Source organism: Sesamum indicum, linkage group LG12 (assembly GCF_026168435.1).
Source record: "Sesamum indicum cultivar Baizhima isolate 11 linkage group LG12, ASM2616843v1, whole genome shotgun sequence".
Classification (NCBI taxonomy): domain Eukaryota; kingdom Viridiplantae; phylum Streptophyta; class Magnoliopsida; order Lamiales; family Pedaliaceae; genus Sesamum; species Sesamum indicum.
In genome coordinates this window covers 16,042,332-16,055,726 of record NC_142668.1, presented here as the reverse complement: position 1 = coordinate 16,055,726, position 13,395 = coordinate 16,042,332, and the positions used below count along the sequence as shown (strand labels likewise).

At 37.9% G+C, this 13,395-nt stretch overlaps 3 protein-coding genes across 4 annotated transcripts; all 3 read left to right on the top strand.

Moving 5' to 3' along the window:
* Nucleotides 1–1,388: 1,388 nt before the first annotated feature.
* On the top strand, nt 1,389–2,558 carry LOC105175479 (uncharacterized). Its single transcript, XM_088876277.1, has one exon. The coding sequence runs from the start codon at nt 1,685–1,687 to the stop codon at nt 2,351–2,353; it is 669 nt and encodes a 222-aa protein (XP_088732403.1). The 5' UTR covers nt 1,389–1,684; the 3' UTR covers nt 2,354–2,558.
* Nucleotides 2,559–4,381: 1,823 nt separating this feature from the next.
* Nucleotides 4,382–9,422, top strand: NDB2 (NAD(P)H dehydrogenase B2). 2 transcript variants are annotated; one of them, XM_011097899.3, is made up of 10 exons: nt 4,382–4,713; nt 5,492–5,768; nt 6,199–6,405; nt 6,596–6,846; nt 7,254–7,476; nt 7,585–7,689; nt 8,075–8,347; nt 8,443–8,564; nt 8,893–9,012; nt 9,117–9,422. In XM_011097899.3, exons 1-10 carry the CDS (start codon nt 4,634–4,636, stop codon nt 9,202–9,204), a joined length of 1,746 nt encoding a protein of 581 aa, XP_011096201.1. In that variant the 5' UTR covers nt 4,382–4,633; the 3' UTR covers nt 9,205–9,422. The 2 variants fall into 2 exon arrangements, with proteins under 2 accessions (XP_011096201.1, XP_088732401.1); XM_088876275.1 differs by lacking the exon at nt 4,382–4,713 and adding an exon at nt 4,816–4,954.
* A 282-nt stretch (nt 9,423–9,704) lies between these two features.
* On the top strand, nt 9,705–11,875 carry LOC105175478 (heat stress transcription factor A-1a-like). Its single transcript, XM_088876276.1, has 2 exons — nt 9,705–10,499; nt 10,616–11,875. The coding sequence occupies exons 1-2, from the start codon at nt 10,125–10,127 to the stop codon at nt 11,279–11,281; spliced, it is 1,041 nt and encodes a 346-aa protein (XP_088732402.1). The 5' UTR covers nt 9,705–10,124; the 3' UTR covers nt 11,282–11,875.
* The last annotated feature ends 1,520 nt before the right edge of the window (nt 11,876–13,395 follow it).

Below are 13,395 nucleotides of genomic sequence, written 5' to 3'. Positions count from 1 at the left end.
AATCATATAGGCAGTTATGAGTTGGTTACTTGGTCCACATGGTATAGGCAGTTATGTGTTGGTTATTTTAGGCACCAGGTTTTATTTAAACGATAGACTTCATCTTTTTCATATGATCTCTGTAATAGAATTTTCTGAGTAAGAAGAAAACTCATGTCTGCCTTTATGATTTGCTCTGTTCAATTGCACGAATTCCCTGTTGTTTTTGGCTCAATTCTTAACAGCAAAGACATGTGAGTTGTGGTTCGGAAAAAGTTGTTACTTGGATCACAAATATTTGTATATTGCTTTTGCTTTGATATTTAGGTGTCCCCATCACTTTTTATTACAGTACAGTGTAATTCAGGTACGCCACTGTGTTTGTGTGGGAGTTACAACAAGAGGGAGAGGGGGAGAGAGAGATTCGCTGTCTGCCACAATCATCCATCCATCAGCGACCATTCCCCCATTCCCTGCTTTAAATTCAACTGCCTTTGTTCTGCCAAAAGCTAAGCTACCACACCCCCCAACTCCCCTTTTCCCTTTCTTTACCTGCATCCGCTTTTTTCTTTTCTTTGAGTGGAAATGAAGAGTTAGGACCACCATCAACATAACAATTCTCTAGTCTAGTCGTGTAATTATAAACGTTTTATTACAGTTTTGACAAACCAAAGTGGGAGCTTTAATAATTTTGGAAGATTTGTCTGATGAAGACAAGTAGCAGTACGCCACCAAATAAAATCTTCTACAGCCGATTGATTGTGCATTATTCTATGAAATATCAATGGTTAAACAACGGTCAATGAAGTTAACCATGCATGCTCCTCCCATCTATCATTTTGATCGCACTTCTCAACTATTTAGCATGTACCCTATGTGTAATTTAAAAAATTAAGGTGGTGTGGGTGGCAGCAGCAAAGTTAGCGTACTTTTTCTTGAACGCGATTTTTCCTGAATTTGGTGTCTGACAAAATGGTTCTTTCTCCTGGGACACCTTGCCTCTTTTGGCAGAGAACATGCATCTCTTCAAACTAAAATATTGCCTCTTTTCCCTGTCCATACATGTGATATGTGTCAATTCTTACCACACACACACACACATTACGAGTACGTAATAATCCTCCCATTCCCTTTCCCTTCTCCACTCTTTCTACTTCCTTTTTCGTTTCTACCAAAGAGATAAATAAGAGTGTACGTTGTTATTATCCCTCTTCTTGTTAATGTTTATTACCATGTGAGTGAGGGTTTGGACAATCCGCGGCTCCATCATATAATATTTCATTACTTCCTTAATTAGAATACCATATTCATCTTTGCACTTCACATTTATCTTTCACACCAGCGAATAACGTTTTAAGATTGAATTCTCTATTTTATTTTATATATATAAATGAAATATAAGATGCAAGAAGATATCCATTCCCGAGAATTTCTCACTTCAAAGTAAAAAGTAAATTAAAATCGTTTTAGCAACTCTGTCCTCCTCTGTGCTGCAACAAGTATATATATATATAGTCGTGCATGGGATTTCAAAGTACAGTAGACTAGTAGTAGTATGTACATATTCAATGTCCTCTAATCATAACTCGCCATCCACAATAATCCATGCTCTTATTTATATGACTCGCAATATCTATAAAAAAACTGAATCCGTTGTCTTTTCTCATCTCCCATCGAGTTTGGAGGATAATTGGAGCGGTAAATCATGGATTTTCTTGGGGAAACTCTCTCCCTTCTCTTCTCAACCATTATCACTCTCTACACACTGCTGCTCCTCTACTTCCCTTCTCTTTTCCTCCAATTCATTTTCTCACCCGTCCTCCTTTCCACCTTAATTCTCTTACTTTACCTTCTCAGACTAGGCGCAGCACAAAATTCTGATCCTCCACGAAACGGATCCAATTCCGCCGTATCAGATTCCTCACCGCAGCCAATTCAAGATCACAAGTGGTCTTCACGCGTGGAACTACCCCCTTCCAGATTTGAACCCGACTCGAGCCCCTTTTACGCCGACTCGTTTGTCGAGTGGGACGTCAGAGCCCCACTGGAGGTTATATACGAAGAATACGAAGGCGATGATGTCGAGGAGAAGGACGACGGCGTTCCCGAGGGAAAGAGAGAATCGGAGATGAAAATTATCCAGAGGTACGCGTCCTTGTCTTTGTTTTACCCGGAATCCGACAGCGATACTTCGTCCGAGGGGGGTTTTCCGACGGACGGGAGTTGGGACTCCCCGTATAACATGCGTTTTCGGTGGGAAGAGGAGGATGATGATGATCGAGATGGTTTGATAGAGATTGCATTGGACGAGAAGAGGAATAGCGAGGTCGAGGAAGAGAATCTGATTGAGATTGATCTATCTCCGGCGAGGTGACGTGGAATTCGCGGCGAGTTGATGGTACGGGGTTTAAGGTACAGTTAAACCAAGTTTTGTGGATAATTAAAAAGGAGAGACGTTTTCTGGGGTTCTGGGTTTTTAGTACATAGAGGTTTTACCGTTGTATTAATCAAGGACTAAAAGCGCGTTTTTATATCACTAAATCCAAAGATTACTAATGATGAAGGTTTGCTTTAAATGACGGATTTTGCCCTCAACAATCTTTTTCCCTCCTCCTGTTCAATTTTTTCATTAAAAAAAAAAAAGGTGCTGGTTTTTACCTCCAACCGTTTCCTCTCGGCCTTATGTCTGATTTGTGGTTAAGTTCATCATCAATGATACTATTAAATGACGATTTATATATCACATTCTCATGCAAATGGAAACTTACAACACAAGTTCAGATAACATACTAAAAATTAATCCAAGTACAGAGTAAAGATTTTTTAATATAAAAAGTAGGGGGATTGGAAAGGCTAGAAGTGAGTTATGGTGGAAGTGGAAAGTTTGAGGGGACATGAGAAGCTGTGTGGGTTATAGGAGTTGGGGTGATAAAAAGTAGTGTAGGTACGTGGAAATGGTGATGAGGGAAAGATAGGCATGTGAAAACGTGGTTTGGTGAACATTTTTGAGTGAAAGGGATTTGACGCTTAAAAGTTGGAGGAAAAATAAATAGATAAATATACACAAACCCCACTACCCACTAGATTGTGCTAGTATTGATCTTTAGGCTAATACGTAGGGTAGTCAGCACCAACTTTTGGTTTTGATGCTCATCATAATTCTAATCAATCTCATTTTATTTTTTTCCCCACCCAAAAGGCCGATTTATTATGGCCATATTCAGCTTCACTATAATGAAACGATCATAGCATAATCCTCTCCTCTTCTTGTGCTTATTCAACCAAAAACGTTCTTAGAGAGGAATTTTAGTTAGTGCTTATTCACACTCCATTAATCTCGTAAATATAGTCATATAGTATAAAATTTGATTCAACTTTATTCGAAGTTGAATTATTTAATGAATATGTAAGTAGCAAAGAATTGATGAGTTGAGTGGTTTAATTAGCAAAAATAGCGGTGATGGGCCTTAAGCCTGTTAGACTTCCGAAATGAAAGCCATTCAGATCCATTGGTTTGGCGTGCAAGTCCACTCACCTGTGTACATTTCTGGATGCTCTTCTACTACTAGTTGGACTGGTCTATGCTCGGCCTCCGTCAGCCGCCTCACTGATAGTGCCACATTGATTTTTCCAAAAATTCGAATAGTCAACTAATATCGTGCGAGGACGACAAGTATGTATATATATATGTATGCATGTCTCTGTCTAGATTTATTGGCTTATAACTATCAAATTTGGCAACCTTCACTTTCTCTCCAAGCTACGCATAATATATATGCACTGCTACTGCTCGCCCACGCAACTAAATCTGGTCGTAAGTTGATGTCCACCCCATCAAACCATTCTTATTAATTAAGAATTGACGCATGCGTTTGAGCTTTCCAGACTTTTTTGAGGTTACATTGAGATGGAAAAGTAATAATAGAGAACATGAACAATAAATATTAAAATACATTCCCACTATTAGAAAAATAATATATATATATATATAGTATTTTCATATATTTCTAATTCTGATGATAGTTATAAAAATGAGATATATATATATATATATATTTAGTGGATCTTATTCGAAAATAGTCTTCAAAAACAAATTTAAACGGTAAAATTTAAAAATAAAATAATATATATTTTAATGTAAAAATAAAATAATGTATTTGATTACATAAATTGTCAACCAAAAAAATGGTAATGCAATTTCGGCCGAAATCATAAGCTCTATCTAGCTGTACATTCCGCACAGAAAGTTGCACCGTTTGACTTTTCTGACCGAAATATAGTTGGCATGTGACCCCGTGAATCACGCACGTGGCTCCGTAATACACGTGTCTGATTCTTGCGCGCCAAGTCAGGAGAACAGTAGTACAAGTTACAGGTCAGGCCCAGCGCACACAACCACGTTCTTTTCTCTTCCTGCCTTCTTGGGAGCTTTATTTGATTCGCTCCCCGCCGCTGCCTTTGCTCTAAACCGCAACTAACCTCTTGAAACTTCAGCCCCAAACAAATATTCCTCTCCTCTCCTCTCCTCTCTACTTTCTCCCTCTAAAAACAAGTAAAACCCAAGTAACCTCTCCTCCTTTTCTATTCTTGTATCCGACTTCGCCTTTTTTATACTGATTCTTCTTAGGCGATCTCAAGATAAGCAACGCAGGAAATGGCGGTGTTTCGGAGATTTTCCACAACTTTCCGTGAAAATCCTTCGCTTGCTAAGTTGTTGGTTGTTTTCACCGTCAGGTACTGTTTTTTCCCCTCATGTACGTAGTTTTTTACTGCTCGTCATTTTTCGGTGTTGTCTTCCTGTTTTGATCGTTCACCGCAGATTGGATCAAGAGTTCGTTTCCTTGTGTTTCGCTGGCGTATGTTAAGTTCTGTGAGGAGGTTGAGAAAATTTGGTTGATTGAACTCTGATTACCGTGGTCTTATTCACTAAAGCACTTTGCTCCTGCGAATTTAATAAGACTCGTGAGTGCTAAAAGTGAGTGTTATTATATAGATTCATCATCGTAGATGAGGACATTCGTGTCTTGCTTGTATTATAGGAATGAATGACTTGATTCTTGACTGGAATTTAAGTCGCAACCAATTCCTGTTAATAAAGAAGGCTGAAGGATTTGATCTTGGATAAAAGGTGAAGGATTAGGTGTAAATTTAACATTCCGAGCTTAGATTTGAACATTTTCTTTAGTATTGTCATGGCTAGCAACAACAATTCATGTAGTAAGTGATAGAAAGAAGAGGCTACTTTTATATCACTGCTTGAGCGGTATTGAGGATAAATAAGGTCTGCATTTCATTTTTCTTCTTATTCAAGGACTTGAATTAGTTTAATTCACACTATGGTTTACCTTGGTTTCCTGGTTTTATTTGCATTGTAAGAGTTATTGTTTGCGTGCTGCAATATTCTGTCTATACTCTATAACAGTGATGAAGCCTTTTCATGTAACTGATCCTTATGACTTCCATGCAATTTGTCAATCCGCACTGAATATATCCTTTTGTATATGCACTGCAGTGGTGGGAGCCTTATGGCGTATTCAGAGGCTAAATCAGAGAATGAAATGCACATTGTCAATCCTACTGAGACTGACAGCAAGAAAAAGAGAGTGGTGGTGCTTGGAACTGGTTGGGCTGGAACAAGTTTCTTGAAGAACCTAAAAAATTCCTCATATGATGTTCAGGTGATATCTCCACGTAACTATTTTGCGTTCACACCACTACTACCAAGTGTCACCTGTGGCACTGTGGAACCTCGCAGCATTGTAGAACCCATCCGGAACATTGTCAGAAAGGTAGTTATTGAGAACAGAGCAATATGAGCCGTAAGCTCTATTATAATACTAAATTCTTTTATCCGTTCTCTGCAGAGTGCCCTGTTTATTCGTTCTGAACTCTTTAAAAAATTTAGCTTATCAGGTTCCTTCATGTGCTGCTTTGTCCTTCTTTAGCTTGTACAAAGTGATCGTATTGCATTTTAGTGCTTTTCTGATCCGTCATTCTCCTACAGGTCAACATGTCAAGTATTTCTGTAACTTATGAAATTTTAGAAGCATGTTATGATCTATAGTTCATTTTACTCTGCATGGCCAAGTCAAAGATTTAACTATTTTTGAATCTCATCTCAGAACATACTTCTCTGATGGCTTTAACAAGTGGTCTTTTTAGCGCTTATATGGTCAATTAAGAGTTTATTCTCAATTCAAGTGGTTTGTCTTTTTGCAGAAAAATGTAGCTGTTCATTACTGGGAAGCAGAGTGCTTCAAGATTGATGCAGAAAATAAGAAAGTTTATTGTCGATCTAATTTGACCAGCAATGCAAATGAGAAAGAGGAAATTGTTGTGGATTATGACTACCTCGTGATTGCCATGGGAGCCCGTCCAAATACATTTAACATCCCTGGCGTTGCAGAAAATTGCCATTTCTTGAAGGTAACACCCACAGGAATCTTAGCATATGTTATGTCTCCTCTATCAACCAGCATGGTTCCAGACTGGAACAATGATAATTCCACATCAGCGCATAAAAGTTCATGCAATTTACATACGAAGCTTATGTATGAATTCCTTGTACATCGTGCCTTTTCCTTGTAACTTGGTTCATGGAACTCTTCTAATGCAGGAAATAGAAGATGCTCAAAAGATACGCAGGACGATTATTGATTGTTTTGAAAGGGCTAGCTTACCTAACCTAAGTGAGGAAGAGAGAGAGAAAATTCTCCATTTCGTCGTTGTTGGTGGAGGCCCAACAGGTGTGGAGTTTGCAGCGGAGCTTCATGATTATGTCAACGAAGATCTAGTCAAATTATACCCTAAGGTTAAAGATGCAGTTAAGATAACACTTCTTGAAGCTACAGATCACATTTTGAATATGTAAGTTCCTGCTTGTCGAAATTGAAACTCCTGAAACAGCCCTACTTTCATTCTTGATGGATGTATCATGTAGTATGGTTGGTCGTTACTAGAAGGAATAACAGAGCGCCTATTCTTTTATTTAACTCCTGTTTCTGACTAATAGCAACTGCTGGAATTTTATGCTTGTTAGACAAAGTACATTCTTCGTTCTACATTTTTCAATTATAATTCTATATGTAGATTAAGTGACTACATAATACATGCCATCTTCAGCTTTTCAGAAGTTTGCTGATTTCACTACCTGTTCTTAATCTTACAATATGGTGACGAATAGATGCATATTCTTTTTGGAGAAGATGAGTTACTTTGATATCTAGCTTGTTGATTCCCTTGAATTGTGGTCTCATGCAAGTCGGTCTTGGCAGGTTTGACAAAAGAATTACAGCTTTTGCTGAGGAGAAATTTCAGAGGGATGGTATTGATGTGAAAACTGGGGCAATGGTTGTGAAAGTATCAGATAAAGAAATTTCCACTAAAGAACTTAAGAATGGTGGGTCAGTATCCACTATGCCATATGGCATGGTTGTGTGGTCAACAGGTATTGGGACACGTCCTGTTATAATGGATTTTATGAAGCAAATTGGTCAGGTAATAGTGATATTTAGAGCTGCATTATATTTGTTGTATTTGCTGTTTTTCTCATGTTTTTTCCAGCGAGCTGTCATAATTGCTGAAGATCCTGTTTTTGTAACTCAGGCTAATAGACGCGTACTCGCAACTGATGAGTGGCTGCGAGTAGAAGGATGCGACAGCATATATGCACTAGGAGATTGTGCCACAATAAATCAACGAAAAGTCATGGTATCTGTTCTTAATAATATGCATTTACGATTGACTGAAATCTTAGAATCTCAGTATTATCTATTTGTGAACTAGGTCAATAAATCATTGTCATTTCTGCAAAAAGCACCTGTGTTCTGTAACAGGGCGCATGAATGATTTTCCTGTCTACATGCATCTTATCTTTCTTAGCATTGTCGCGTCAATACACCTATATATGGGACATCTTCTCTTCATGAGTCAGTTGTATCAGTTACTAATACTCACCATATGTGTGAATGGCTTGTATCTTTGTACTTAAGTGTTTGTATAAGTTTTGTGCTTTTTGGACTCTGTATTCATTCATACATTGTTTTGTTTCATGGATTTCCGGATTTACCTTAACCCCATTTGCATTTAATTTTAGGAAGATGTTTGGGCTATATTTCGTAAAGCAGATAAAGACAACTCTGGGACACTAACTGTTAAGGAATTTCAAGAAGTCCTTGATGATATATGTGAAAGATATCCCCAAGTAGGTCTCTTTTTGAAAAACAAACAGATGCATAGTCTTGCTGATCTGTTGAAAGCTTCAAAAGGGGATGCTGTAAAGGAATCAGTTGAAGTGGATCTTGAAGAGTTCAAGTCAGCTCTTTCCCAGGTGGATTCTCAAATGAAGAACCTCCCAGCAACAGCCCAGGTTTCTGTCAGATGATAAATGATGTCGTATTCTAATTTTTTTTCTCCATCATAAATATATGATGACATCGTGATGCTTTATTGATGGCATTGCAGGTTGCAGCACAGCAAGGATCCTATCTTGCTGACTGTTTCAACCGCATGGAAGAGTGTGAGAAGAATCCAGAGGGTCCACTGCGGTTCAGGGGTGAAGGACGCCACAGGTTCCGCCCTTTCAGGTATGAGCTGAACCTGTTTCTTCAGAGCTCCTCTGCTTTTCTTGCTTTGCCAATACCCATTCTCCTTAAAAAATTACATATACACAGATATTATAACTGTAAGTTAGATTAAGCTAAAGCTCTGAGGCTCATCGGACATTAATTTGGGAGTAGATATGGAACAAATGAATTGCGGTGTTCTCAAATTTAATTTTGAAAATACTTTTTGAGACATGTTAATTAAATGGTTTAGTAACAATAGCCTACTCAACTGAAGCTTGGGGGGATATATCATTGTGGCATGAGATGGACGTTATGCCTACGTACTAACATTATGATGTTGCTTAAGGTACAAACATTTTGGACAATTTGCTCCTTTGGGAGGGGAGCAAACAGCAGCTCAGCTTCCTGGAGATTGGGTTTCCATTGGCCACAGCACACAATGGCTTTGGTATTCTGTATATGCAAGGTGAGCTTTCCTTTATGCCATAACAGGCAGCTGCAAGAAGTGCAGTAAACCGTGGCCCTCCAGTAAAGTATAATTCGTTAATTACTGTATCTTTATGTATTCAGCAAGCTAGTCAGTTGGCGTACAAGAGCACTGGTGATATCAGACTGGGGCAGGCGTTTTATTTTCGGAAGGGACTCAAGCTGCATTTAAGGGCTCAAATGGTGTCTGTTTTCCATAAGCGTCATCAGCATGGGGTGTCTCTCCAATTTCGGTGGCAAAAGCAGTGTATTCTAATTTCATTTGTTTGTTCATATGTTTGACCATGGGCGGATTGACCCTGAAAAGAATACATAATGACAGGGATCTAACTACACCAAATTTTGCAGTTAGATGAGCTTCTGGCAATAAATAAAGGGCTTTCTTTTTTCTTTTTGATACTAAAAAATAACGTATTCCACGAATATGTAATTGTTATGTTTCAAAATCTTTTTCTTCCCACAAGAAAGTGTAATAGGTTTTTGCCTTATTTCAACTTTCACTGCTTGGATTGGATATCGTCATACTTGGCAAGATCTTTGTTCCCTGAGTGAAACAATTATCAAGAAGCTTTCAGTTCCTTGAAATTAGTTCTTATGATATGCCTCTCAAGAATTGGTTCACCTTATATTGGAGCTTGGGAAAAATCATTACCATGGGTAGCCTCAGCAGGCATGTTGTAAACTGAACTACTTCACAGACGAAATAGATTAACGAAAACTGCATGATGTTACTTGATTGGTCATTGGTCTAGTTCTTACTTTAACAATGTGGTCCCCGTTATCTGCAATGACCAGCTTCTAGTAGAGCAGAAAAGGGCCGATCACATGTAAATTATTTGTGGCAGACACACATGGAATGTGAACAGTGTTAATAATTGTTACAGAGGACATCTGTATCTGTACATATTATTGGCTGTAAACCCCGAATAGTCCGTTGAGGTACTAAAGAATATGTTCTTCTGCACAAACTCATGACAGGGGTATTACCCAGTACTTACTGTTTTTTTCTCATGCTTTTCATGTTGATGGTTTTCAAAACATATACACATTCCCCAAAAGAACAGTGGGTTCCTCTCCCAACATTGGTTATTCATGTGCCCAATCATGGCAGCAGAAGAGGAGGAAAATGGGTTGGTCAACAATGGTGACAAGCACAAAGATCCGGACAAAGCTGTAACAGAAATAGTGGTGCTAGATAGCGATGCTAGTGAAACTGACATCATCAATGGTGCTGAAAGTGGCAGTGGCAGGGCTGGTCGGTCCTCTTGTGTATCCAGGGCACTACCACCTTTTCTGCTGAAAATATACGACATGCTGGGGAACGATGAAACCAACTCTCTAATTTCATGGAGCTCTACAGGAAATAGCTTTGTTGTAACGAACCCTCAGTTGTTTGCTGTTAATGTTCTACCCATTTACTTCAAACACCGCAACTTCCAAAGCTTTATTACCCAACTCAACTCATACGTAAGTATCAATCAAACCATCTTAGTTCAGTTTCCTTTACAGGAATTATACTGATCACAGCAGGCACGCACATAGACTAGACTAATATAGTTGTTGAATGATTGTGAATGCATAAGGGTTTCAAGAAAATCAGTTGGGAGCAATGGGAGTACAAGAATGAATATTTCCGGAAGGGGGAGAAGCATTTGCTCAAAAACATCAAGAGAATATATCGAAGTAATTCCCACAGGACCCGGTCAGCAGCTCCGGGCGTAGACTCTTCTTCATGCAGCAGGAACATAGAGGAGAAACTCAAACTCTTGAAGAAGGAGAATGATCTAGTGAATTCGGAAATCAAGAAGTTGAAAGAGAAGCAAGAGATATTAGAAGAAAAAGTCGCTTCTCTCACATATCAAGCAGTAAACAATGAGGAGAACACAGACAATTCACTGAACAACCAGACAGATCCTAGTATTACCGAGGAAAACTTAAAGGGAAAGAGAAAATTAGAGGAAGAATCAGGCGCAACTGATCAATATCAGATGCCGACAATGTGCTCTGATCCTGGTTCTTGCAGTGCTACTTCTATGGCAAACATTTTGGAATTGATCTCAGAGCGCTTTATTCAACAGGGTAAAATGGTGTTGGACGAAGGAGAGACGGGACAGCATCAGCCCAATGCGTTCAATTCATTGGTGGACTTGATTGGAGAATCCTCCGACTGGGTGGAATATATCAAAGAGATGCAGGAGAATGGCCAGTCATCTCAAATCTTGAACTCAAACTCAATGTCTCAACTCTAAGTAACTTATGATGTAGGAAAATGTATTAGGTTAATTCTATTTGAGATGTGTAGTAATTTGAGATATAATTCGGGCCCATTTTAGGAATCTGAATAATTGATTTGGGGTCGGCCCATTGGGGCAAATAGGCAGTAAGGGGACAGGTGTCAAGACCCCAGGTGGGGGTGGAGGGGTTTGGCTAACAGATGAGAGGAGGGGAATAGGAGAAGTGGACAAAAGGGTACAGTGAATGGATAAGAATGGAGAGAGAGTTGGAAAGAGGGAAGAGGAAAGAGGATGATTGCTGGTAACATGGGCTTCTTAAAGCTGGGGAGACAAGAATTTAGGGGTGTCACTTCTGATAAAAGAAATCAGGCACACCTAATATGCCTAAATCCCTGATGCCTAATGCCTAATGCCTAATGCCCCATGCCCCCTTCTTCTTCTATATATTATTATGGGTTTGGATTTGGGTTTGGTAGTAGTGGTGAATGGTGATGTCAACTCCCCTCCTTTTTCTTGTATGTTTTCTTTGGGGTTTCTTCATCTTATCTTGTTCTTACCTACTTATTCTGCATTCAAATATGCATTATTTAAAATAATTTGGACATCTAATTGAATTTGACTCGGAATTCAAGCATATGCATTATGATGGATTGAATTTGTTAAGCGACTGAGAATTAATGTGATAGGTTTTATAACATGATGTCCCTCCCTCCTTAGCTCCTCAAAAGAAGATTTGGGATTAAGACATCATACCTACTTACTTGTGTTAAATTACTTCAATGTTCCTACCAGCTGAAAGAAGATGTACGCAAATTGATTAAAAAAACAAAAACACTAGGAAACTAATCATGCATGTGATATTGATTTGATAGAAACTGCACCTCATTTTGTTCCATTCCAGGTACTGTTGGTTTCAACAATTAATTGATTTGGATCAATTCACACGTAAATGATCTAAAATTGATCTTAATTATTATTATTATCCAATGTGCAGTATAATAAAAAAAAAACAAAGAAATGTTTGTTGGGGGAAAGAGAGTTATTTAATTAATGAGTTGAATTATGCATCATAATTGTAAAGTGTAAAAGCAAATCCCCACAGTCTGAAACAATAATATCAATACGCCAACCAATTTATAATTAACTGCTATAATTAGGAGGAATATATTAATTAACTATATAATTAGCTCAAAAACCTTTATTTTATAGAAAAACTTTCCTTAATGAATCAATTATTCATATATATATATATATATATGTATAAGGTAGCAAATATTAATGGTGTAGAATATAGATATATATGTGTGTGTGTATGTGTTAGAATGGGATGATGAGTAGAAAGTATGATGTGGGATTTAATGAGATGAGGTGAGGAGTGGAGTATTGTATAGCGATAGATGTGGGGAAAAGAGCATATATGTTGGTGCAGTGGAGGCTGCTAGTTTTGTTATTTTATTAATATATTTTGATGTGGTAATAATGATATGGAATTAAGGGGGTTGTTGAAGGGCCCAGTTGTGGACTAAGTAAGTTGAAGCCTGCACTCTCACTCTCACTCTCACTGCTGTCCCAAATCCCTTCTCATTCTCATGCACTTGTTCTTCATAATGCACTTCCCATCACACCCACACCCACACCCACACCCACACCTTTTCTTGTTATTACATTTATGCCTTTTTCAACCAATAATTTTACTACCCAACTCCAACTCAAACTTCCAAACCTTAATATCCATTTATAAACATTATTTATTTTTTTTCTTTTGACATCAAACAAAATTCAAACTATATATACACGCACCACATTTGTTTTTTTCTGAGATATTGCTTAACCTGATGTAATCTCATTAACAAATTCAAAATTCACCCCAATTTTTAGTCGTCATGTATAATTGATCATTCAAAAATTAAAATAAAACCAAAGTATAATCGACCACCAATATGCACTAATTATGAATTAAATTAATTTTCACTAAATCAAATATTATACAGTGTAAATCATTTATTGCCAAATTCATAATACAATCCATATAAAGGGATGAACTCTATGTTTTTAATAAATTTTGAAAGAAAAGTAGTAATTTAACCACTAAATCATTGCGTTAATTGATAGTCACCATATATATACAC

Coding starts and splice junctions, on each gene's coding strand:
- LOC105175479 (XM_088876277.1), top strand. CDS start 1,685: ATGGATTTTCTTGGGGAAACTCTCTCCCTTCTCTTCTCAACCATTATC.
- NDB2 (XM_011097899.3), top strand. CDS start 4,634: ATGGCGGTGTTTCGGAGATTTTCCACAACTTTCCGTGAAAATCCTTCG. Junction 6,406..6,595: donor AAAATTGCCATTTCTTGAAG/GTAACACCCACA, acceptor CTTCTAATGCAG/GAAATAGAAGATGCTCAAAA. Junction 6,847..7,253: donor ACAGATCACATTTTGAATAT/GTAAGTTCCTGC, acceptor CGGTCTTGGCAG/GTTTGACAAAAGAATTACAG.
- LOC105175478 (XM_088876276.1), top strand. CDS start 10,125: ATGTGCCCAATCATGGCAGCAGAAGAGGAGGAAAATGGGTTGGTCAAC. Junction 10,500..10,615: donor TTACCCAACTCAACTCATAC/GTAAGTATCAAT, acceptor TGAATGCATAAG/GGTTTCAAGAAAATCAGTTG.